This window comes from Stigmatopora nigra, chromosome 7 (assembly GCF_051989575.1).
Source record: "Stigmatopora nigra isolate UIUO_SnigA chromosome 7, RoL_Snig_1.1, whole genome shotgun sequence".
In the NCBI taxonomy this organism is placed as follows: domain Eukaryota; kingdom Metazoa; phylum Chordata; class Actinopteri; order Syngnathiformes; family Syngnathidae; genus Stigmatopora; species Stigmatopora nigra.
The window spans coordinates 2,927,210-2,954,381 of NC_135514.1; the positions used below are offsets into that span (position 1 = coordinate 2,927,210).

The 27,172-nt window shown below is 37.3% G+C and overlaps 1 protein-coding gene and 1 long non-coding RNA gene across 4 annotated transcripts; one reads left to right on the forward strand and one right to left on the reverse strand.

The window, feature by feature from the left end:
* Nucleotides 1-396: 396 nt before the first annotated feature.
* Nucleotides 397-27,065, forward strand: trak1a (trafficking protein, kinesin binding 1a). 3 transcript variants are annotated; one of them, XM_077720678.1, is made up of 17 exons: nt 397-652; nt 3,116-3,492; nt 8,105-8,299; nt 16,643-16,719; nt 17,101-17,217; nt 17,418-17,518; nt 17,887-17,998; nt 18,252-18,330; nt 18,422-18,552; nt 18,636-18,710; nt 18,971-19,108; nt 19,230-19,306; nt 19,391-19,630; nt 19,924-20,252; nt 21,779-22,219; nt 23,409-23,511; nt 24,702-27,065. In XM_077720678.1, the coding sequence occupies exons 2-17, from the start codon at nt 3,459-3,461 to the stop codon at nt 25,558-25,560; spliced, it is 3,108 nt and encodes a 1,035-aa protein (XP_077576804.1). In that variant the 5' UTR covers nt 397-652; nt 3,116-3,458; the 3' UTR covers nt 25,561-27,065. The 3 variants fall into 3 exon arrangements, with proteins under 3 accessions (XP_077576804.1, XP_077576806.1, XP_077576805.1); XM_077720680.1 differs by lacking the exons at nt 397-652; nt 3,116-3,492; nt 8,105-8,299 and adding an exon at nt 10,000-10,863; XM_077720679.1 differs by lacking the exons at nt 397-652; nt 3,116-3,492; nt 8,105-8,299 and adding an exon at nt 14,473-14,941.
* LOC144199200 (uncharacterized) lies at nt 18,501-20,691 on the reverse strand. The gene is made up of 3 exons (XR_013326866.1): nt 20,446-20,691; nt 20,078-20,215; nt 18,501-19,610 (listed from the first exon to the last, which is right to left on the reverse strand). It is a non-coding gene; the product is annotated as an uncharacterized LOC144199200 (long non-coding RNA).
* Nucleotides 27,066-27,172: the final 107 nt, after the last annotated feature.

Genomic DNA, 27,172 nt, shown 5'->3' on the forward strand with positions numbered 1-27,172 from the left:
TTATGCCCAAAACATGCATGATAGGCTGGTTGGATACTTTGTATATTTGAGTGTGAGCGTGAATATGTTGTTTCCTTGTGCCATGCGATTGGCTGAAATTAATTGAATTGAATGCTTTTCTTGTCATTATGCAAGTAGTATACCTGATATCCATTTCAGGCTGTTGAATGAATTAATCAATATAGCGCTGTATAAATCTACTGAAGTTAAATAGAAAATAAATGAATTAATATTTACTTGGAATCAAATTGAGTTACTATGCTATTTGTGTATTTGAATGAGTTGAATGCATCAACAATAATTAGCCTTTGTCATGTTTTTATTTTGAAATTCTCTTCAAGGGAAGTCTGCACCATTACTTGGCTTTTTACACAAATTCGCCACTATGCATTGTCCTCACTTTCCATTGAACGTTTTACGGAGGTGGTAGTCTCATTATGAGCAGCTTTATATTAACTCAAATTTTAATAATCCAAAAGAGATATAGGTAATTTTTCTGAGGTCGTTTTTTTTAAGCAAAAAGGAGTCTCAAATTGCTGCTTGATCTTTAATCCATCTCTCTGCTTTCGATCTCTGCTTCCTCAAAAGTTTAACGCTGCCAAACCTTGTTGCCAAAAGGTGAAAAGACTTGCATATTTGTCTTTCAAACACGGTAAGAAATGGAGTGTGTGTGAAATGTACTTTTGTTCTTCCAATGAAGTTTGATCATAGTTCACTGAAAGTTGAGCAGGTGCAAAATGCCGTATTTGGTCTCCTTAGATTTACTAAGTGATAACGACGCTTTATAAGCAACTAACTCATTGAATGTTTAACTCAACTTTGCATTATTTTCTTCTTCGTTTTTTTCTCTCTTTTTTTAAATCACACCACTGCTTATATGGTTTTAAAAAGTTTATAAGCGATTTGGATTTTTAAAAAAATATATATATATGCCACCTGTATGGTTTGTGCAAAATGTTATTTTCAATTTAATCCAGTTCAAATTAATTCACTATATCTTCTATTGCCAAAGACTGATTTAGATATAAAATGTGCAATAATATGTATATGGGTTATACTGCACTGAAAAAGGTTTTAAGTAATAATGATGGCAGCAAAAGTGTTGTAGTAAAACACTTGAGTGCTAAATGAGGGTTTGGTTTGTTTGCTGTCAATGTCACATGACCCATGGAACATCTGCTCATTATCTTGGTTTTTGTTGCTAATAAAAGTGCATGCAAAACTAAGCACATTTTCTGCAGGTGAAGAAACACTAGTATTTATGACCATGCTATCACACATTCAATGCAAATTGTCATCATCACATTTGTGAGTACATAATCAAATGATTTTTTACGGTATACAATTGTTAAGAAGAGTCATGAATTGGTGGAAAATGTGTAATATACTAATATAAACCCCCCACCACATGAGGAAGAGACAGACTGAGCACATAATGGTTTGTTTAAAGGGAAGACTGCAACATGAAATGTGTTACGACATGGTTTATCTTGTGAAAACTGTGATCTTGTTATAACATTGCAAGAGTAACTAGCTATATACACCTACCACATTAGTAGTAAGTATAGGTCATTGACAATAGGCAAAATTCTGTCATTTGTATTATAAGATTTTATCTTACGATCTTACCACATGCAATCAATTTTAAATTTCAATGAGGCAATTTTAGGTATTTTGGTTTTAACCAGCTTCCTCTGGTGATCATGTGACTCTCTGGCCATTATCATGCAAGCATAACTAACTGCTCTGTATCATCTTTTTCTGAATATTGAATATATTCTCCTTTGTTGGAAAAAAAATAGGACCAATACAGAAATCAGTGCAATTGCAACAATCACATGAAGCAGTTTTCCATTTAGACCTCCCCTTTACAAGTTATTTTGGATCTCAACGTAGTTTGCACAGCATAAGGTCGGGACTGATCATCTGGATAAACAAAATCTGTGTGTTTCATGTTTGGTGTTTGGTACTCTGCCAATAATCCCAAAGTATTCTGTTTGGATAATCATTTGTTGTTGTTGTTTTTTTGCATATTAGTACACACATTTTGATTTACTACTGATTTGATGTAGTCATAATCATATGTTCTTTAGAAACAGCTGACTAATGGAAATGATGACAGACATTCCTATTAAGGCCTGGAAATGTGCACTACTGCTGTCAAAGCTCTTTAACTAAGCTTCACAGAAAGTAGGGGAGTTCCCTCAAGCGACACATGTCGTGCTAAAAAGCTCTCTAGTGACGTGTTGTGAACAGACATATTGGCTATGAGCACGGACTTATCAATAAGTTTTCAGGTTCTATATTCAGCTATTGCACTCAAGGATGTTGCATATTGCATAGATTCTATCGGGAATTTTATTGTAATGAAAGGTTTTCACTTCTTTTTCAGCCAGCATCACATACACTTGTTTAAAACAATCATTAATTCATCCGTTCATTCATTTGTCCATTCATTCATTTTCTTAAACGCTTTATCCTCACAAGGGTCGCAGGGGTGCTGGAGCCCATCTTGCAAATTTAAAGTCAGTTTCTTGATTATGGACTTATGAGATACTGTTTATTTATGAAAGTGTAACAAAAGTAAACAATGGAATAAAAAAAACAAGCCTAAGGCATGTCTTACATAATTTACAAATACTACTTTTTTGTTAAGAAATATTAATGTTTCAACATGAACACAAGTTTAGAAAGAGTTCTGAAAATGTGGAGATTCAGTAGCAAAGTCACTGCAAACTTACTTACTTGGGTCATTTAATCATCTATTCACTCTGTGAGCTCACAGTATTGCTTCCAATGATAGAACCACGTTTCAATTTCTTTCTATTCTCAACTCCCGTTTCCTGAGCACAATTACTCCTGTCTAGGTGCTCGATATTTATGAATATGTATGCTCTTTTTTGCGTACATTGCACAGGGCAGTATAAACCCAAGACCATAACATTTGGTGCGACATTCAACCGCTTGTAAATGATTAACCAACAGTGTTTAAAAGGTCATTTGAGGCAGGGATGTCGCAATGTTAGAAACCAGTGTCCTACTTGACACAAGACAATTTATACTCACTTAATATTGTATATTTACTTCTTCTTTCTCTATTTTCATTGTCTTTCAGGTTTAAAGGGAGCGACCATTGCTCTTTCACACCCAAGGCTATGCTTGTGTGGGTACCTGCTCTATTTTTATCAATGCAGGGTAACTCTAAACTAGATTAGGTTTTTGCTGCCTGTCTTCGTCCATGGCTTGTCCTTCCTCATCCTGATAGCTTACTTATTGCCAAGCTGGACCCCAAAACACTTTCTCCACACACCTGTTCCTACACCTCCATTCTATCCCCAGACCAACCATCTCAACATATAGCTCACCCAGGGTTCCATTTGGCCAACGAGGAGGAGGAGGAGAAAGGGGAAGAAGAGTATGTCAGTAAAGCATGGCTACAGGATTCTCTCGATGGATTCATGGTGACCTATAAAGATGCAGAGACCATTACTGGTAATGTTGCATGTTTTTTTTTGTTGCAAACATAGTTCTATCCACAGATCAGTGAATTTTGATTATATTAGTTGAACTCCAATATAAATTTGTATTATAGAAGCTAAACATCTCAGTTGGTTTTTGTTTACCACCACATTGCTTGTAATTCTGGATCATTGAAAGCAGAGAAGCATTCACTGTGAGAATGTTTTCCTCTATGGAACCCTCTCATAATTTCACATCCTGTTCACAAATATGCTCCAGGGGAACTAGACTGCCAAAACAAGTACAGTTTTTTTTCCGACATTCCACATTAACACATCAAACACATTATTGTCATGTTTCATGTTAATGGATATTGATTTTAAGCTTTTAGCTGAACACCTAAAAAAATGCCTATCAATGAGATCAATATTTGTAGTCCTAATCCTAACAGAACAGCATGCAGGGGACATCACAAGCATGTACACAGAAACTGAACAATTCATTCTTAAGAGACTTGGATTGTTAACACACTACCTACAGGAAAAAGGCCGCCCTAGTGCACCACCCTTGACTAAGAGGTCAGTTCCTCTTGTTTTTTCAAGTAATAAGTTCTCTTATCATCCTCCCTGGAAACAAATGGCATACTCTATTGTATTCACTACCGCAATGTGGAAAACATACACCACTGATTCTTTTTAAACAGAATTTGGAGTGAGTAGTGTTTTTTACCATACATTGCTCACCCCTTACTGCTACATTGGAGGTTCCCAAATATGTCGAAAATCACTGTCTCGGTGGATTTGTAGAAAATAGACCAAGTTAAAAGCAGTGGAAAAAAATATATATTTTGGTTAGAATTTTAATATTTTTTTAGACATGGTACAATGCAATTATGCACAATTCGGATTGTAAAAGGAGTCAGTTTGATGGTGGTACTAATCTCTTTTTGTAAGGTTTTTGTCAGCTATCTTGTTTTTCGTTTGCTTGAGATGTTCTTTGACTTCTAATTCAGTTTATTTGAAGACTATGGGACAATGGCTTACTACTACTACTACTGGTAGTAGTAAAATACTTTTCGATAGTAGTTTTGTTGTAAAATAGTGCTGTCATTTAAACATGTTAATGGCGGCCGTAACACCCACATTTTTATTTGAACACATCATAAATTACAGACCTTCCATACCCTTCATAGTTTGGACTTTAAGATAATGTGCATGCTCTTATGGCCAACAGTGTTGCCCCAGAGTGGCAGAGTCAAATATTCGTTGTCAGGGAAAACATGGGATTTGCTAACTATCCAAATATGTATTGTTAAATGGATAACAACTAGTACTTTGTTATTACACGTCTTTGCAAGTAGGAGTACAGCAAACGACAGTGCTTCCATCTACTGGTAGCTTTCCATTCTCACTGTGATTTGGGGAAAAAATAACAAACTATATTTGGAGTTTTTGCCTTTCCCTGTGGGAATTTGTTAATGTATTTTGTAGCCTTTACCTTTCCCTGTGGGAATTTGTTCATGTATTTTGTAGCCTTTACCTTTGTTGTTTTTTTTCTGGGTTCTCACAACTTGATAACATTTGTGTTAAGTAATAATTCCTCTCTGTCCAGAGAAACTGAATAGCGAAGAGTTGCTCCTGTGGTAACTAAACAACTGTGACCCCAAGAGTTGATGCTGTGTTTGGAGCCAGAGAAAGAATACTGAACTTGAGGGGGAGACAGTTATGCAACTTGGCAAACCGTATCCAAGTGGCATTTTGTATAGTAGTGGACTGATTGTATTTACTTGGCCTCCTTTTGGTTTCCACCCATCTATAATGAGTTAAAGTAACGGTTTCTAGCATAATATATCGGACCACCTTGTGAAAGTTAAATGTTTGTTTAGTTGTGAGCTGTCAAAGAACCAAATTTATATCGTAAAAGCATGAAACTAGATAATATACTTGTTAGGGAGCTGGTACTTGAGGCCAAGTATTGAAATATTGTACAATTGTGTAGCAATACACAACCATACAGAATACTTTTTAAGTGTTGTATTCCTTCCAAATGTGGAGCAATCGAGAGAGAAAAATTGCATTTGGGTTGGGTTTGTGTCAAAAACAGAGACAAAACGTTATAGAGAGAGAACTAGAGTGTGCGTACTGGTGTGGGGCGGTCCTTGCAGATCTCGTCATTGGCATGTGAGGCATGGAGAGCCAGTTTGGCCCCACTCTCGTCTCCTCTTCACTCCTCCCTCTCCTTTTAACTTCCTGTCGCTCTTCCAACCAATGCTGTTCTGTAACTTTTTTTGCACCCACTGCCTTGCACTTCCTGTCTCACCCTCCCAATGCTCTTTCTCACTCTTCTTCTTACTTCTTCTGGCTCCTTTGCGTCCTTGTCCTGTCCGGGCATTGTGGAAAATGTGATCGAGGTCGCGGGCATACGGTTTTTGTTCAGGCTTAAGGCAACATGAGTGAGTACATTGCTAGCTTTGTGTTCATTCAATTGCTGTCTGGTGACATATGGGGCAGTGACTCTCATTCACTGTTCCGTTGTCACTCCATTTTTGTCTTTGTGTCCTTCTGGCATCTGTTGCCGTGACCGTCCTTTTGTTTACTCCTTATTATGTCCTTATATAATACCTAAAAAAAAACAATAATGTATAGAAAAATATTTGTGTGACATGGTAGTTAGACTGTTAGTTATCCTGAAAGTTGTTTGTGTTCTAATTACCATTTTAAAGTAACTGAACAGTAATGATTTTACTGATCATGGGAGAAGTTTTCTCCTTGTTAATCAGTGGAACTAATATACTATATTGCTTTATGGAACAAAACCATATCTAACAGTTACTGTACTGTTTAAACTCAGTTCATACTGTTCCAATAATTTTACCACACCGACATGACAGACGGTGGGATTAAATCCAGGCTGTTTTTTTCCTGCCCCATTCTGATCCAAGTTTCAGTTCACATGGAGACAAAACAAAAATGACTCATTGACTGTAATGTTGTATCAGTACTTGTCTTTTTGGTAAAAGGGAAGTAGTTTATATGTATTGTTTAGTAACGACAGCCCCCGGTCCAGGAATAGTTACATAGTGGTTTAGCCTAATGATTAGTTATATTTTTTTCTTGTTTGTTGCACATGTTGCACTGTTTATTGCTCTAAATAACAGTGTGACAGTTGACTAGTCCTAAATTTGAACTTGAACTGTTCATCTTTGTCTGTGCTTGCAGACTGTTGCTAACGTGGTGTCACTCAATGGGTTTTTGGGGTTATAGTTCAGAAATTTAAACTAAAAGCATGTTAGATATTTTGGGATTATCAATATATTCAAAAGACAATAATCATGTACTGCAACAAAATCGATCATCTTTTCATTCACTCATCTTCCATACCGCTTAAGGGTCACGGGGTAACAATTTTTTTTCTCCGAATTTAATTTTCTATTTTTGGTATCGTATACAGCTATAAATGTCATTAATGCAAAGACAATATGCATACTACACAAATGAATACAATAAAACAGTGAACATTTCAATATCAAATTTGCAGGAAAATCCTCAGCATTGATATTACTTACTTATAATTACAGTTTTTAGTATTAAGTGAATTCCTGAGAAATGTAGTGTAGTTTACTTGGATAGCTGTTGGCAAGAGTTTTGGAAAAAGTTTGATAACTGAAGAGCTCCAAATTGGCATAGGGTTTACACTGACCTAGACAAACAATGACTCCCTGATTACTGACCCTGGTGGGCAATTGCATAATGCTTACTTAATGTAATTGTGGTGGCTTAAATAACATTTTTTAGAGAAATATGACATTAATCAAAATGTTAAACTGTATAGCCAAACAACGACTGCACCGTGATAAAACTTTAACTTTGGTTGAATTTGCTGAAGGAGACGACTGTTGTGTAGATGTTTGTATTTTTCTTGAACAGAGTCAGGCATTTAGTCTAAATGAACAAAGACAGTAAGACAGCATTGTTAACAAGTACAGACACAGACAGAATTGAGGACATCCTTGCAGCAGGAAAAAGACAGTCAAAATTAATGACAACAAAAGCTCATTATCATAATAATTATTCTGCATACTATTTACTGGGTCGTTGCAAAGTGTTTTTCATCCTCACCCATCCACTAAATAAATCCCATATTGTTCATTTCAGTCATGATGTACTGATTTTTCAACATATGCACAATACTGTCTAAAAGGAAGTTTTTTTTTCTTTTTCCACTGCAACAGACAAATGTGTAATTTTGAATCAAAGGAGCAGTAGCCTAAAATAAATCCAGACTTTGCAGAGAACAAGAAGTTGTTTTCATGTACAAAAATAGATCTTTTGGATGCTAACTATAGTTTAGGATTTTTATGTCCTGAGTGACTTTGAGGTGAGTGAAGGATTTGTTAAAATTTTATGAGTATGAATAAAGTTGTACGTTTGCTTTCAGTCTTTTTTTGGGAAAACTTTTAATTTAACTCTAAATTATGCATTCCTCCAATTCAGCACTAGATGGCGTACTATTTCTCTCAAACCATTAGAAAAATAGTAATTGTGATCGCGCCCCAGGATAATCCATGATGTGGGACTAATTTGTGACATGGTACAGTATTTCACAATGCTATGGCCTAACGAATAATTTGTCTTTGTACTTTCAGATGTGTGTAACAATACTGATTTGCCGGAACTTGAGATTATTAGCCTTCTGGAAGAACAGCTGCCAGTCTACAAACTAAGGGCTGACACCATCTTCGGCTACGAGCAAGATGACTGGCTGCACACCCCTCTGGTGGACCCAAGCTCCTCCTTCGATCTGACTACGGAACAGATAGAGGAGACCCTCAAGTACTTCTGTGAGTCCATCTCTTTTCTAGTTTATTATGTATGTAAAAAATATTCTCAATGCCCTTTGATTAGGGTCATCAATAAACAAACTTCTAATACAGGAACTTTTTCGACAGTGATTGTAAAAGTATAGCCCCTATTTAGGCTCACAGCTGAAAGTTCAATTTCATAAACAAGGAAGTTGTTGTTGATATTGAAGTTTACTACTAGTTGCTTTTAAGTTAAGCAGCTTCTCGACAACAGTTTCCACAACAATCGGTTATGCTCTCTCTCTCCCTTAGCCTATCTCTTATCTTTCTCTGACTGTATTTCTGGATTGTATTTTCGCTTATTTGTGTCCCTTTACTGTCTCTTTCTCTTATTTGAAATTTTGTCCTTTTATTTTTGACTGGGCATGTCTGTTTTCATCTGATTACTGTCTGATTATTTGATTATGTGCCATGTAAAAAGCGAAATAATTCCTTGGTGAAAAACACAAGGAATTTGTGGCTTGTCCATCGATTTAGTTCCTCTAATCTTATATACAGCTTTTTTGTACACTAAATGTGACCAAAAATATTATATCAAGAGAGTACAGGAAGAACTGAAGAAATGTAATGCTGCACTATTGCTGAATTCCCGATAAAGTGCTAAGTATGGGAAGCACTACCACTATAATGCTATAAAGCTGTATGCATTAATTCAGCACAACAGAAATAAATGACAAAAATGTATCAGTAATAGACACAGGCATCATTGAATCTATGGCTATATGTAAGAATTAGAGCAAAGTTTCACAGTTAAGTGTTTATAATGGTAATGACAAGGGAAGAGCATGTGTTTTGGCATGGTGGTACACAACCTTTTCCTGCTTTTGAAATCTTGCAGAATTTCCTTAGGAGAATTTTTCATCGATATTTGAACGACTATATATTATAAAGAGATCACAAATTCAGCCACAGGTTAGGAATTACATGAATTGTAAATATGTTTTTATTATTTATTGTAATTCATTTTAGAAGGTCAAGTCTACTTGAACAGTGAAATTGTGGTACTATAATTAGATCAACACTAAAAATAGCACCCACTCAGAATGGTAAGTTATTCTTTCTGAACGATGCAAGCGTATGTTTTTCCTTTTTTTGTTCTGAGAGATTGTAAGGGGGCAACTTATTTTTTTGTTTTGTTATTTGCTGTATGTTTGACAACTGTTTGTCTAGTGATGGCCTTTTTTTGGCCCTGTTGGAGTCATGTTGCTCCTCGAACAAATGGTCAGGTATCAACACAGCAGTGTCAGTTTGCCCGAGCAATAAGCATCGATTGTTAGTATCTGTTTCATCTCAACCCCTTGGACAGTTTGTTATTTGTTAGACCGCTTTTCCAGTTTTAGTTGAACTGAATGAATTGAAAAGGCTTTTTTCTTTAATTATTTGATAATTTGTCTTTTGACGATATGTATGCATAATATAAGTTCTTCTATTTGGCTACCTGGATGAAATATTACTCATTAACATGTATATTTTTAAAAAAAAGTGAAATCATATTCAACTTCCATCTACATTTTGTTACATAATATTCAACGATTCAGGCCATTCACTACGTAGTGTCCACGTCATCTATTTGTACTCCACACTGCTTTTACATGCTGCTCAGCCATGGGCTTTGGAGTCTGAGCCTGCTGCTATAGCAACCACTCACAAGGACAAGTTAGGGGAGAGGGAGTGGGCGGTAGAGGTTGACAAAAAGATGGCAACGCTTCATCTCATTGGTTGTTAGAATTGACTCACCCCGCCCACTTGACGGTGTCATCGTTTCTGCTGCAAACCCGTGACTGCTGCTGTTTGCACCGTCACACTCTGCATCATTGGATTTATTAAGCCACGGTAAAAGATGCAGTGGTCCACGTGTCTATCTAGTCCTGGGATTGAACATAGATTGCTGTAAAACAAAAATTAGGTGATCATACTATGAGTAACGCAAGATGCTAATAGTCGGCAGACTGCAGGATAATGCTAAAGGAAACCAGTGATGGAGGTGGAGAAGAGAAGATACAGACACATGTCCAGTGACTGTTGAAAATGGAATAACAACCAAAATGATGACATCAATGGATAAAGAGGCAGAGACCAATTAAAGGATTCTAACAGATCATTTTTAAAACAATGGCATTTTAATGCAAGACCTCCAAACAACTGGTGACACATTTACAGATCAGGGAATTGTTTGGTAGCATGGCACCAGAAACGATAGGAAGCACTGCAAGCTGCTAATGAGTGTGGGACCAAAAGGACTTGCGGTAGAATTGGGGCGCTTCTTTTGTGGGACAAACATCGTGCCAGATAGTTACTGCAAACTATTCTGGGAGAGGAGAACTCAATGCTTTTTTATTGACAGACAAATACCATCAGAGGATATTGGATCCCAGTGACAACTGGTCATTTCGGAGCATGCTGGGGTGTTGGAGAGACCAGAGATATTGGAGATGTTACAATAGAACTGTGTCTCTGAGTATTGAGGATGAAGAGGAGAGGACAGAGGTTTGTGAAGTCAGACTACTATGAACTGGACTGGTACTATGAGGAATGTACTGATGGTAAGACAGTCTGTCTTTCTGTATCTGATATTCTAAAATGACTCCAATGAGAGAGATGGCAAATTTTCAAATATTGTGTTTCAGATTATGTAATAGACGAGTCAAGGAGAGAATAGTTGCCAGATGGCTATTCTGTATTTGTAGCTATCATTAGGACTTAGAGGATTAATTCAGAAGGGGTGCCCTCGATCTAAACCTTTTTCCTTGTGGTATAATGCTCTTTGATTATCGCATCATCTGGCTGTGTAGAAGGGAGTCACTGTGCAAGATTGATGTTAAAGTACTTTTCTTACAAGGAAAAAATGTATCTATATAAACTGTCATTAGTAAATGGAATGTTAACAGGTATCGCAGCGGTTTAAAGATTGAATGTGTTGGCTTTTTGACTAGAGGCTGAGTCACTGTGCTTATGATAATCTTTGTTCATATTGGACTTCTTAACATCACATTTTACCATTTTATTTTTTTATTTACATAAAGAAATAAGATGAAAGATGTGCCTATGTAAAAAGAGGCAGAATAAAGTGGTTGAGTAATGGACTAAATTGGTATATATTTTACTGTTTTATAATTATTTTACATGTAACATCCACCTGCCTGATTGAACCTGATCACGCAACCAAACTAAAAGTGTCTGCATGCTGTTGCATTCTTGTATGCTATTTGTTATTTGGCAGATTGTCTAAGGCATGTCATTAATGTATTTGAATACAATCAGCTTTTTTTGCCATTTGTCAATAGGATTTTATTTTTACATTTTCCAAAGGCTCCAAGTATTCAACTTATAGTATTTATACTTTTCCTGGAGATGAGGCTGAATTAAAGAGAATCAAAAGGTTGCACATGTATGTTAGTTTCAGATGTTACATAACTGCTAGAAGGAGCTTTCATCCCTAAATGTGTGCTGCTTCATATTATTCAGTTAAGCCCCCAATCTTTGTGACGCAATATTGATATGGTTATTTTTATGCAATGTTACTGAAAAAGACAGTACACTGCTGCAAAGCGCCAGCCATTGGATGGCACTTTTCTCAAGTCAAATGAGGGATATTGAAAGTATTGAAAAAAATTGTAAGATTTTGTTTTGATTGGCAAGGGATGAAAATGGGCAAAAAGATTCAGAGTTTAGGTTTCTTTGCCTGTTCGAATATAAAAAAACTTAAAAGCAGTTTCCATATGTCTTCATAGTCAAAGTTTATGTTAGTATTCCTTTAAAACATTTCTCACCATGATGCTGGTATAAATTAGAAAATTAACCGTCTCGATTAGTCTTTGTATCATAAAGTCATTCTCTTTCCTAAAGTTTGACCTGTGATAAATCAGCTCATTACTAGTTTAATTTTCGAGTGTAAATGAACCACTTGTATTTGTACATGTAGGCAACATTGTTTTCAGACCTCTATTGATGAAAACAAAGCATAGCAAAACAGAATGGTCACCACAATTGATCTAAAACTTATAAAATAGAAAATTAAAGCTTTACCAATTAAATCAATATTTGCCTTGAAGAAAGAAGCTTAGACATAAATTAAGTGCCCTGGTTGTATTCACACCTGCAATGTTTAGTGTGGACTAAACCCCAAAAGTTTTGATGTGCACCTTTTGAGCTGGCATGAATACAAACCAGGTAACTCTGGTGCGGAGCAAATGGCCGATTCGAGAACTCATTGAAGGGGCATGAAAGTTTGCCCCCTAACTACGGTTTTAACCAGTTCTGAAATCGCACACCTTTTTGCACTTAACAGTTTTCTGTAGTCATCGGCATTATGGGAAATGTATAGTTTGTCTAGCAACATAACTGTGATTTTTTATGTCCAGATTATCTGGCCAATGAGTGAATGATCTTTGCACATGCGTGGATTTGTTGTCAAGATCTGGGACATTTGTGACAACTGCAATTAGAAAAGGAAGTGCATCAAACCATGGTATGATGCATGGTATTTTGGTCCAGCCCAAATAAAAGTGAGCGATGGATTTTCCTGGTGTGAATACACCCTTAATTTGACAAGTTGTCTTCAAACTTATAACAAAGGCATCTACGTAACTATCTACTCACATTGCTATTTGTTCAGGGCGTTTACAGCAGTGAATATGGACTGTAGAATGTAAAGAAGAGAGTTGTGTACTGAGATTAGAAAGAGCACTCGATAAACATGTTGAAGGTGAACGTTGTAAATTCAGTTTCAAACTCCTTAATGTTTATTTAATTAGAGTTACACTTAGTCAGATGTTTAAAGTCCATGTGGCCGTGGCCAACCTACCTAGATATACCCGGCTGCCAGAGGAAAACAGATGACAAAATCAAGAGAAACATAGTAAGTAGGGCCTTGAATAACCCCAAAAGAAGTTCAGAGACCAATTCCAAGGTCAATGTACTGAACATCCTCACATATTGCGCCGTCAATGTTGTTCTATGAATAGCTTTTCGACAAGAATGTGAATCATGGTATCTTAAATCTATGCAGTATACAATGTAATCTTTTGAGCTGCACATTTTTCTCCAGAATTCCTTCATCCTATCAGAAAGCTCAGGTGCAAGTCATGGTTCTTCCGCCAAAACAAAAACATTCATACTTGGTGAAGAACAAAACACTGAACTATATCCATGTGGCCTTTTAGGAATTTTAATTGTGATCATGAGTCAAAGACTGAGCCAAAAATGATGTTAGACGGTTCAAAAGTCTTGTCACACATTGTAACTGAAATATTTCGATTACAGTGTCAATAGGTTGCAACAAACTGTAGAATGAGCACAGCTTGGAATTGTAAGACTTTAAATAGTTAGACTCCTTGATTGCGAGTTTGAAGGCCTGTGATGATAATCGGATGACACACCTTTGTTTAACTATGGTTGGAATTACATGAAACCATTTTAGAGATAGCACAATTTTCTGGGCCCGTTTCATTGGTTATTTTTTTTTAAAGACTGTTGAACTAAAATCCAAAAGTTTAAATGTAGCATCTTAATTAATCAAATGTATTTGGGGTCTTTTCAACCATGAGAAAAAAAGAGTTTAAAAAGAAAGACCAGAAAGACAAATGGTAAGCGGAATAAGTGTGCAAAATCTGGAGCACAATTATTTTCTTCTTCTGCACCATTACATTGACAATTTACCACCATTGAGTTAAGTTACTCAAGCATATGGGAGCTCACTTGGCTGGTGTCAGTTTCTATAGCAATTTCAGTAATTAACAGGGACTAATGAGTGTAGAGCTGGCCTCCCTGGATGCGACCCAAATTCATTTATTGGGCACAGTATGTGCTTTGACATCTAGCGAAACCTCAACCCCCATAGACTGTGTGGCCCCACCTCCAAAACAGGTGGCTCTTGTTGTTTGCTGCTATTGTCACCAGAGACAGAACTGGACTGTACCAACTGTTTTGAAATACACCCTGAGAAAAAAAATCATGTTCATATCTCTTCTTTTTGAAAGTGTGAGGATTGTTGAAAATTCTTTTAACATGTAAGGATGAAAAAAATACCCAGCTTTGTGCCTATTTATTCTTATCTGATAATAAGGCATGGAACACTAACTAACCAATAACAGATGAGGGGAGGAGTTGAGGTTTCTTATTATCACCAACACAATCACACACTCTTCCATACACACTAGGGTACAAATGACAAAGGAGACAGGCTTAATAGATCTCTTAGCTTACTTCATTTTTTTCCCTTAATGGACCAACTTTTACAGCAATGCTGCACTGCAAATTGTATGGATCACACTTCTGGAACTGAAAAAAAAACAACAACTTAAAATGCCTTTTGAAAAAGTAACCCTGTCTGGAGTTGCTTTGGACTTTAGAATGTCTACAACACAGGTAGATGCCATGGAATTGCATATGCAGTTGTTGACGTTCGAAATTTAGCCTCTGCGCTTGAATGGAAGATGGCACTTCTCCCGTTCACTGGTTCTGATGATGGGCCGGAGTGTTGGGAAAAGGATCCAGTAGAATTTGTTTATGTGCCTGAACAGGAAAGTACAGCACACGACGAAATGGATTATGTTCTTGCAAGTGAGGGAGGGGAAGAAGAGGTGGTTAAAATGGATGAGGACCAACGAGTTCTTTCAGAAGGTAGTCAGCAAAGTGTGCATATAGAGTAACTCCCAGTTATTGTTAATGGTCTTGCCAACTTTAAAATTAATAAGTGCATCTTGATTGCCTGTTTCTGTAAAGCTGTCATCTGAGCTAAATACTTTAATTTAGGCTTTAAATACACAGTCACCCACAAAAAAAGTTTAATTATCATAATTCAACTACTGTAATGACAATCTCATCACTAGTGCATGCTGTATTTGACATTGGAGAAATAGTAAATTTAGGTTACCAAGACAATATATATTGTGTGTGAAACACAAAAGAAAACAGCCATCCCCATTCATATTAAATTACAGTCACTTATTCAATTTGCGAGCCCAGGTGGTGTCATTTACTATACGCACTTTTGACAACATTTCTCAAACAGGTTAAACCATTGTTTAGAACTAGAAATGTGAGAATAAATGAAGTACGTGTTATTATTATTATTATATTTTGTAATGACCTCTTAAATGTCATTTTTCATTTTTTTTCGCACACCCTTATTTTCCTTAAACATGTATACACACTGTATACATATTACATACATCACATACATGTTACAGCATTACTTGCAGTTATGCTATCGTAACAATTAAACTTTTTCAACTTAATAACTTCCGAAAAACTGACAAACACCACATCATGTGTTGCATGCCTGCTCCACACCTGGCAAGTAAAGTGAAATAAAGGAAGGGTTTTTTTTTCATCTTACAATTCAGAGATTTATTTTTTCATCTGTGCATTTGTTTCCAATTTACATTTCTTTGGTACAGTTCTGGTATTATATGGGAGCTATTAACCCACCTCCGGCACAAAATGAAAATATTTTATTTGCATTAGCCACCTCCTGTTTTGAATTTTGTTAGAGTGCATACCGAGCACGTGTCCACATTGTAGGCTACAGTGGGCATTAGCTTTTTAAAATAAATGTATCGTAATTGTACGCCTTTTGTACTATTATGGTATTACACATCCAAAAAGCAGGTCATGCGTCACCTTAAATACATTGATGAGACTACACAGAGACCATACAAACAAGAATAGTACCTGATTAGATTTAGTAATGGTTTTCCAGTTTGAGGCATTGTCAGGATTTAACTTTTAATAGAACACTGTCACTGTGGCCCGGCGGTTGAGTAGTGGTTAGCACATCAGACTCACGGTTCTGGGGTCGAGAGTCCAATCCCAGGTCGATTCTCACTGTGTGGAGTTTAAATGTTAATCCTGGGCTTGAGTGGGTTTTTATCTGGGTACTCCAGTTTCCCCCCACATTCCCAAAACATGCAACTTAGACTGGTTGAACACTCTAAGTTGCCCCTAGGTATGAGTGTGAACATGAATGCTTGTCGGTCTCCTTATGCCCTGCAATTGGCTGGCCACCGATTCAGGGCCACCAGCACCCTTTGTGACCCTGGTGAGGACAAGCGGTTCAGAAAATAAATGAATGAATGGAACACTGTCATCTTAATCAGTCAGGATTTGTACCAGATATCTTAATATTGTGTTACAGTTTGGACAGTCTCCTATCATCGGGATTCTAAATTGCACTTTTTTCATAGTCTGCGATTTATGACTTCCCACCTCGAAACAAAGCTATTTATATTTTCTTTTTGTAATTAGTAATTTGCAGTGGTGTTTGAATGTTAGGAATGATTTACATTTGAATTGCAAGTAAACTTTCCCTTGTTTATGCAGTACTGTGTGCTGATAGAGTTGGACAGATGACAAAGACCTACAGTGACATTGACGCTGTCACTCGACTGCTGGAAGAGGTGAGATATGTTCAGCCACTTCAAATTGATCCAGATTAACTCCTTGACAAACAATTTCATCGGTATGAGAACATGGCGCATAAAAAAATGTGGTACAGGAATCAATTAAAACATGATTTTCTGTGGGGAGTTTATTTCTAAACCATCTAATCGATTATATTGCTTTGTATCACACATAGTTGTATAATTTGCAGTCAAGTTAATGATTGATCAAGGGAGTCTAACATAAGTAATATAATTTGGGAGTGGTATTATTATATTGTATCATCAGCTGTTGTTGTTCTTTTTTTTTAAATAAATACATTTTTAGGTGTGCAAATGCTATTTCTGTGTTGGCTGTAACTCATAACTCTCTGTTGTTTAATGTTGGATTCTGTGCAGAAAGAACGTGACTTGGAATTAGCAGCCCGCATCGGTCAGTCACTTCTGAAGAAAAACAAGACCCTGAGTGAGAGAAACGAACTACTGGAGGAGCAAGTTGAGCACATACGAGAGGAGGTGGGAGAGTCATCGTAAGATGTGTGAAGCCGCTTTATCATTAGCAACATGCTTGTCATTCTTAAAGTTTCTACTCAATCCCATACACTGCCCTCAAATTTCGAAGGTTATTTTGAAAATTATCTAGTCCAATGATGTTGTTTTGCAAAGGAATACAATTGTTGGATACAGTTTAATAGTTGTTTTTTTTGCACAACTAGGTATCCCAGTTGCGCCATGACGTGTCCGTGAAAGATGAGCTGTTACAGTTCTATACCAACGCTGCTGAGGAAAGCGAGGGGGAGTCAACCACTCCTACACTGTGAGGCTCTTTTTATTTTTTTTTTAACTCCCTTCAATGTGATGCAGTTCAATCAAACCACATTTCATCCCACTTCACTGTTATTTAAAATCTTTACTTACGACTAAATTCATTTTTTTGTATAGAAAAATCTACTATGAACCTTCTTCCAAAAGTGAACAATTAATGACAATTACACTGCAGTACTGTGCAATATATTCAAATATGTATCTTCAGTGTACAAAGTTTTTTTTAAAGGTGGAATTATTTGTATTCTCAGACTCTTATCTCATTTTATCATGCTTGTCAACCTATCTCAATGGCTTACAGAATATTGTATATACAGGTTACTACAACTTTACTAATTTATGTGCATACCTGTATTTCAGTATTGTACGACCCAGTGAGAGCAATGTGTCAACACCAACTTGTTTCCCATTGGACTCCTTGCAGAAGAAACTGAAAGATCTAGAAGAGGAAAATCAAAGTCTTCGCTCTGAGGTCCATACACATTGAAAAAGTATTGTTTTGCCTGCCATAATTTGTGTTCAGTCCAAATAACTGTTACACTAGGTTATGTATTTCATAATGGAACAAATCGTTGAATAAGTTTTATGTGTTTTGTTAGTTTCCACCAAACCCAATCATATGTATCAAGTCTGCCCAATTTTAATTTTACAAGTTACATGTGTATCATACTTTCAGCTGCCCTATGACCTTCGTAAAATGTATGTATCAATCTTTTCTGCTAAAGGCCAGTCACTTGGAGACAGAAACACTCTTCTTTGAAGAAAAAGAACAACAGTTGGTCAATGACTGCGTCAAAGAACTCCGTGAGTATTCTCGGTCCTTCAGCCTTTCTCACGTCTACTGTTTTATGAAAGTGGTGCCTGCTTATCACTTTGCTACTTCTACTGTTGTCAGGCGTTGCCAACCTGCAAATTTCTTCTCTGGCTGAAGACCTGGCGAAGAAATCTGACGATGCTTCCAGACAGCAAGAGGAGATCACTCATCTTCTGTCCCAGATAGTAGACCTCCAGAAAAAGGCCAAGATGGTGTGCATTTCCACATTTTATTGTGCTAACGTGACATTTGTACATTTAAATCATCCAAATTGATTATTATTATTTTTTTGCAGTATGCTGTAGAGAGCGAGGAACTCACACAGCATTTAGGGGCTGCCAAAGATGCTCAGCGACAACTCACTGCTGAGGTATGCTTTACTTTTTGCAGCACACCTTGCTGCTTTCCAGTAAAAGTGTTATATGCTTTCATATACCAATATATATTCATATATATACATATTGTTTTTTTCCTTTACATAAACCTCTCACTTCATTGAAATATCATATAAAGTAGGACTTAATAGCCAAGCAGTAATTGTAAACACATTATTTCAGATTTTTTTTCTTAAATATGTTTTGACTTTCATAGTTGAACTTCTCCGTTGATTTTTCCTTTGCTGTTCACAAGTTACGTGAGTTGCAAGACAAGTATGCAGAGTGCATGGAGATGTTACATGAGGCTCAAGAGGAGCTGAAAAATCTGAGGAATAAAACACTTCCATCTAACACACAGAGACGTTTCCATTCTCTGGGATTGTTTCCAATGGTAAGCAGGATACATTAAAGTAGAAAATTCTGCTCATCAGACGTCAGTGATATATGTTAATTTAACCTATTATGATGATATTATTTATGAACCTCCTAACAAAAGTCTGCTTTTTTTCTAGGACTCTCTAGCTGCAGAAATAGAAGGTACTATGAGGAAAGAACTTCAAATGGATGATCCAGATGTCGAGGAGCAAAGGTTAAAATTAAAAACTTTGGTTTACCTCAATTACTAGCCATAATTTGTTGTTTCAACCATTTTTCCATGTGATTTTCACATTAGACTGCAGCCAAAACGTGTGTTCCAGACTGTAAAAAACCTCAACCTTATGCGTCAGCAACGTCTGTCGCTTCCTCCTTCTCCCCTCAACATCCCTGGCTCTAATCAGTCATCATGCATCACTTCGGGCCGCTCTAGCCGGGTGGGCACACCTCGCTCCAACTCCATGTATGGCAGTGAAACGGGAAGTGGAATTATGCTGGACAACCGGAGTAGCAGTATCCTAGAGACACCAGATAATGGGTACTAATTAAATAATTCAATTGGGAAAAAAGTATTAAGTCCTCTTGCCTTTTTCATCTATCTAATGTATCCCTTAATTCTATTTGGTGAAGATTTAGTTTTAAGACATAAAACACACCATGTGTGCTAACCACCATGCTGTGAAACTAAAATCTAGTAATTGAAACTATAATCTGTCTTGTGAGTGATAAAAGAGAATCGAGCATAGCACCAATTTTTAGGGGGAAAACGTACATGTAAAAAAATATATATATATATTTGATTGTAACATCCTTCCTTGTCTGTTGGTCCAGGTCTGAGGACTCAAATAAGCGCCCCCCTGGGACTCCAGGTACCCCTGGTAGCCGTGACCTGGAGGCGGCCCTGCGGCGTCTATCTCTACGCCGTGACAACTACCTCTCGGAAAAACGTTTCTTTGAAGACGAAAGGGAGAGGAAATTGGCGTACCTTGCCAAAGAGGAGGAAAAGGGAGGCGGGGAATGTAGTGGAGACCCAGGCACACCAACAGAGAGTCTTTTCTCACTTTGTTCCGATCCGTCGCTGAGGAGCGCGTGGTCGGGATACTCATTCACCGCCAGATCCTACCTACCAGACAAGCTGCAGATTGTAAAGCCGCTGGAAGGTGATTATTCTTCTCAAATCCACAATACCTTTAATCTCTCGCATGATGACAAAGGCAATCCCATTCTATTATGCAATAAAAATGTTCAGAAATCCCCACAGGATTCCCTTCAACCAAATAACAATATGACTAAGATACCAAATCAGAAGCAAATTCAGAATCAGTTCAACGGTCAATATGTAATTTTACATACCTGTGGTCGCTCCCAAATTTTGCCAAATGCCCCAACACTGCGTGTGGTGGAGTTCAGCCTCCAGCCGGATTCACTCGCTCAACCTCGACCTTCTGTTACTGCTGGCTCAGGTCTGCTAGAGGTGTTAAGCGAACAGCAAGGCAGTTTGAATCAGCATCATTCATTTTACTTCAGGCACACACAACCGCATTGTTGGTTTGAAGTATAAATGCGCAATCGCAGATTTGCTACAATAATCTAATTCAAAGTGTATTTTCGGAAGGCTACATTTTGCAGTGAGCAGTCACTTTTTAAACAATTAATCATAGATAATATACGACAAATATATGTGCATATATCGTAGAAAATGCACTAGACTATACAATAATTTTCAGACTAAATTTCACTTATTTCTAAATATCCCATCGTACAACATAGTTCAGTGCAGCATATACGGATGAATATGAAAAGATAGTTTTCCTGACTCCCAAAATTGCTTTATAATGCATTCACTTAATTATATGGGTGGATGGAGAAAAAAAACAGTTTTTCAAAATGCTGCTTTGTGTGCCTACTAAAAAACATTTTATGTTCCATGGCGCCACCCAGTGTTGGATTCCGTTTATTTCTCAAAACAAAACTAGTTAAGGCTTGTTCATACCTGGACGTTAAAAAGAACTGACATAATTTGCACGCTTTTGCATTCTTTTTACCCTTTACGCCAGGTTTCCTCTTTTCCTTTCTTCATTTTAATTTTCTCTTTGCCTTCCCTTTGTGTTTCTGCCATTCTGTCTTTGTGAAAGACTGAAATAAAATTCTCTTAAGCTTGTTCACCTTATTTTTTTTCTATCTCTTTGTATGTCACGCAAGGAAATCATATTTTTGTGTATCGAAATACTTAAATGTTGTTTTTACACCGTGTGTCAATGGGTCCAGGGTATACGTGGCTTCCTATGACTTATGTATGCCTGGATGTATATTTAAAACTACTTTCACACATGTAAATATAGAATGACATTTAGTACAGCTATACAATCTGTCTACCTGTAGTTAATATATATTCAATATCCACTTATTATTATTACTATAAATTTAACAACATATAGGAAGTAACCTGTGTTGATGAAAACAAAGATTGTTGGTGATTGTTACTCCTTGTTTCACCCAACCACTTTCCATAAGAATTTTGCTCATATTAACAGCATTAAAATGAACATAAGATTTCTCATTAATTACTTCTTAGCAGAATAAAGCTTCATCAGGTGCCCTAAAACATTTCTGAACAATAGCATGTCCTTTGTAAAGTTTTTGCTAAATGATTAATGCCACTTTACTTGTCTTTTCTCCCGACCAGGTTCTGCAACCCTCTTTGCATGGCAGCAGTTGGCTCAACCCCACATGGGCGCTCTGCTGGATGACCGGCCCGGCGTGGTCACAAAGGGTTTCCGCACTTTAGCACACGAGCAGGATGAGGCAGGCGACTGGCACCTGGACCAGCCAGAAGAAGACGAAGTTTCATGTGACTCATTTGCAGGCTCTTCGGGAGAGAACCTTTCTGACGCTTTATACTCCGATTCCTCACTTTGGATCTCCTGTAGCCAAAATAGCAACACAGATGCTAGTACCCACTCAGGAACACTGCATAATGAAAAAGCAGGGATATTAGAGAACATTCAACCAAAAGATTTTAACTCTCCTGCGAGTTCACCACCTCCTTCTTCCTCTACACCATCTTCCTCTGGGATGAACGGGCATGTGGATTTCAAGGAACTCGGAACACAAGACCACATGCCTGGTGAGATCACCTATTAGCTGGTGTTAAAGAATTTCCCCCAATCCCTACCCTGGAGCATGAGGTTGTCAGGGTGTGTGTGGCTTAGTCTAATGGGAGGGAGGTACAGGGTGGACACCTCAACGTCCCTGTGTGATACCCCATCTTGCACGTCACTGTCATCTGCATATATCCGTCCATCGCACCTGCAGCCCTGCTGTATGTTGCCCGATCCAAGCCATCAAAAAAAACAGTACTTGCATTTCTTTATTTTTTATCTATTTTTATTCATTTCAAAAATCTCATCCTTTTCATATTTTCCTTTCTGTGTTTGTGCCTTATTTTTTTTAGACAAGTCGCCTCTTTTCTCACTGGTTACAGCATTGGAAATACTTTAACAAGGCCTAATACATCAAATTCTTTAATGAACACATTTGATTGGGCTTTTTGTTTAGATTATCTACAGCGTTAATTTGACACCTCATATTGTGTAGCTACAGTATACCAAATGATGTGACCAGTAAATGAATGTTTCCTTCTTTCGGTGCTTGAAAACGTGTTTTATTCTAAAAATCTGAAATGCCAAAGGTAGCCTTTGTGTGTTCAAATTTAATTTTATCTTAATTTTGAAGTCCCTAGCTGAAGAATTGCAAAATCTCAGCACATGTTCACAACAGTGCGGGGTCATATGAGCTCACATATCAAGTGTATTTCTAGAGCACCTGTTCCAGTCACATGAAAGCCTGCCACTCGTGGCTGTTTAATATAAGAGTTGACCTTGTGACTCTTTTTTTGCCGGTCACCTCTTCTCATGGAGTGCTAGTATCTTTATTTTAGACAAAATATTGGCAAAAAAACATAGAATGAATGATGACTTTTGATTTTATTTTATGAAATGTCTTAATTTGTAAGTTAAGAACCGTTGTAGGGTGAGCACTAAACAATATTTGTTTTTGAAGGCTATTCTGCGAGTAAGTTGTCTTTCTTTGGTTCGACTGTTGTCATTACTTAATTAGTGCCACTTTTATTTGGTTTAAACATGAGGTTAATCTTAAACATGTTAATTGTGTGTTACACAAAGGCTACTTCATTTGCTTTGGGTTTCTATTAACGCTATTGGTCTTTTTTTCCTCAGATTTCTTTTCTTAAATTTCCATACTATGCTGTATTCAATAACTGCATATTCTTGTCTTACCTGTTTTCTTTCAATTAGTTAACTTCCCTGGAAAGAGTATGTCCCACACCACTTCCACCTACACGCTAACCACCTGCAGGATTCTTCACCCCTCTGATCAGCTGGGCTCTGTGTCACCAAGGTAAAGCAGACACATGAAAACTATGATATTCACAATTGAAGTATTAGCACTGCGGTTATTCCCCAAACCATCTTATTTTTTTTTCTCCTGTGATTTTATTGGCCTTGGCAGATCATGTGTTGAGGAAGAGGAAGTGGAGTTGTATCATATGGTTGTCATGGCTGACTTAGAGCAGACTCAATGAGTGCAGCCACTCGGTTGCATGTGGGTGAGGGAAGGAAGGCATGGGTGTGTGTGTGGGTGTGTGCTATTTTACCTTTTAAGGCAAATCTAAATAAAAGGCTGGAAAAAACAAAATTGGTTGAAAACCTAATTCAAGTCATTGTTATTTAGCCCCTGAGCACAACAAATGTTTTAAAGAGGTTCATAGGCCCACAGTTGACAAACAATTATGGCATCATCTGATTTTTAGTTAGGTAGGCTCATTCATTTTCAGCCTCACATCTGAATTTGCCTCAAAAGCTACTTGTCAGAGGTTCCAGAATTAACAAAGTACTGTTTTACTTTATGCGCTTCATTATTTATTTACCTATCTGTTTAGGTTTAATAATGGTTTGTCGGTTTGAGGCACTGTCAGACACTGGAGTTCGCATGTTCTCCCTGGGTTTGTTTGGGTTTCCTCTAGGTACTCCAGTTTCCTCCCACATCCCAAAAACATGCTTGGTGGGTTGGTTGGACACTCTAAATTACCCTTAGGTATGAGTGTGAGCATGAATGGTTGTCCGTCTCTTTGTGCCCTGGGATTGGCTGGCCACTGATTCAGGATGTCCCTTGCCTGGTGCCTGTAGTAGGCTGGAATAGGCCTGTTGTTTTTTTAACATTGATTTATTATTGCTGGGATGAAACAGAAAATAACATTCTTTTTACTCCAAAGTTTACATTTGCTATTTAATCAATGACAGCAGTTCTGTAACCTCTGTCATTAACTTGAGTTGTAATTGTGTTAAAAAATAATTGGGATTTAAGCCTGAAATAGCACTAAAGCATCTATGGCAACAGTGAGTTGTTGATAAAAGGTTAAACTACTTGCAATGTGAGGAGTGCACTGATAACTAATCCCACTTTGTGCTCAGTTTTCCTAAATCCAATTGCTAACGGGATCTAATTACAATCTGTCTCTGCCTTCGCACTCATAATTCCTTACCCCTACACTTGTCCCTCTTCCGCTATCATTCTTCACTTGTTTACAGTTCAGTGCTATCCTCTTGTCGAAGCAGTACATCATCTACTCCACATACACCTTCCTACACCCCCTGCTGCACCCCACGCCGCCTCTCCCTCGTCCCGTCAGAATCCTCCACCAATCTTCGAGACCCCACCAAGACGACCAGCACTTCACTAGGCCTCGGACGCCTCCTGCTGGAGCACGGGATCTCTGCGTCCCCCCCAAGCATGCGGGACCCCAGAGAGCATCCGACACCCGATGACACTGCGGAGGGGGATGACGACAAATTGCCGAAGAAACGCCCCCACAGCCTCCTCTTTCTCCAGCCTTCAACTCCGCCAAATTCTCCCCCTTCTCACACTAAATTCCCCGCTAGTGCAGATTTTCACTTCAGCCCCTCCGATGACCACCCGCCATATTTTGACACTTTCTTAGCTTCTAAGCCGGCACGTATCATCCTGAGGGAAGTGCAAAGTGAGGCAGAAAGAGAGAGAGGCGAGAAGATGGATGACGGCGAGCAAACAGAAACACTGAACTTGAGACTCGTGGAAAAACTGAAAAGCTTCCGCACCCTTTCACCTCACACTGCTTCCATGGCATCTGCTACTACTCTCTTAGCCCCGTTTTGCTCCACAGGGTTGAGGAGGAACAGGAGCTTTCCTGCCTCGGTAGGAGCTAGTATGGCTATGAAAGATCCAGGAGGTTCCCATACTACTGATATCCTCATAGCCCATTCGATACAAGGCCCAGAAATCCAAACAAAAGCTCATGCACTTGGCCAAAAGCAAGATCAAGGTCAACAAGCAGATCACACTGTTACATCACTTTCCACAAACCAGAGACAAACCTCCACCAGAAACGCCATTTATAATGAAAAGTCGTGACGAAATCATTGCATAAACAATCAATACTTATTAACATGGAATATACAGTGCATTTCCGAGACCTGACAGCTGACTAAAGTTAAAAGCCATCACAAATTTATTTTCTTAACAGTAATCATTTAAGTCAATGACAGTAAATGAAACTTTGGTGAATTATCTCACTATAGCCCTTTCCTGTCTTTTAATGAGATTGTTTTTGTTGCCTTCCGTATATACATACATGATGTGCAATATACTATTTAAATACAAATAGTTATGTTTTTTTTAATTAAAACTTTCATTTACCCCATTTACCTGCTCAACTTGAAGAATTGCACTAGTTCTATGAGAAAAAAAATCTAACTGTTCACACTGGCCTGAATATATATCGTTTAGTAAGTCACTAAGTCAAATTAAAGTGACATGTTAGGAATTTTTAAAATGGTCCTGTCTTTTAAAAGTCTCTATTTCTATTATTTTTCAGCTTCATTTTCAGTTTATCATGAACCTCATTGAACACATTGTGAAAATACACAGATATTGAGATGGATTATTTTAATGAAGTTTATGTTCTACACAAACAGAACCAAAATCCTATCATGCTCTTTTTTTATTTCTAGGCCTGCCTCTATTTGTAATCATGAGCATATAATTAATTTCTCACTGCTGGACAAAATTGTTTCTTTGTCTGATTTCTGTTGGAAAATATTCAGGTTCTCTCTTATAATGTGGGTGCTTTGCCATGATTGAATGTTCTAATGTGCCTAAAACATGTAACTTACTGATTTAAGATTTGTCATGCATTTATTTTTCGCTAAAAAGTTTTTTTCTGAATAGTTAATGTATAAAAAGAAAAAAAAACTCTATCCAAATCAATAGATGTTGCTCCAAATGAACTGAATGTTCCTGAAAACACAATCACAAACACATCTGCTTGTTCTTACAAAAAGCAGCATCACTATATAAATATTGATTGTGTGTCATAAAAGGTGTGATTGTTGTTTTTTTTATGAATAATTGGTGAAACATTTCGACCCAACCATCATTAATGTGCTATTAAGCCATTTCTTTCAGTACAAAATCAGTTTTGGTATCGTTTTTGGGGGGGAATTCCCACCGTATTTATGGCTGACAGTTATTTCAGTTTTGGGATGTGTTCATGGAATTTTTTGCAATATGTCAGAAGACTCCTCCAATGCATCCACATTCCCTTAACACGTCAATGTTATGATAATAACAGAGGATAGTCCGAGTAAATTATAAAATGAACTGACTAGCTTGAACAATGTTTTGTCTCACAAAGATGAAAAAAAATGTATTTAATATTCCATGTACTGTCAGGGACATATGCTCATATTTGAATATTGTATTGACTAATTTCTACATGACATAATTTGTATTTAATATGACAATATTTCACAATGCTAGTGTTTTATATTAATGTCTGCAATATGTTATTGCCATTTACTGTAAGTTTTCCGCGTTCTTATTTTAAAGTTAAGGAACATTGTTAAATGGGTGCATTTTTTTGTCCATGCAAACTTCAAGGAAAAAAATACAAGGATATGTATAAATATAAGAGTTACATACATATATATTTGTTTTAATTAAAGAGAGTGAACTATTTTCAGGG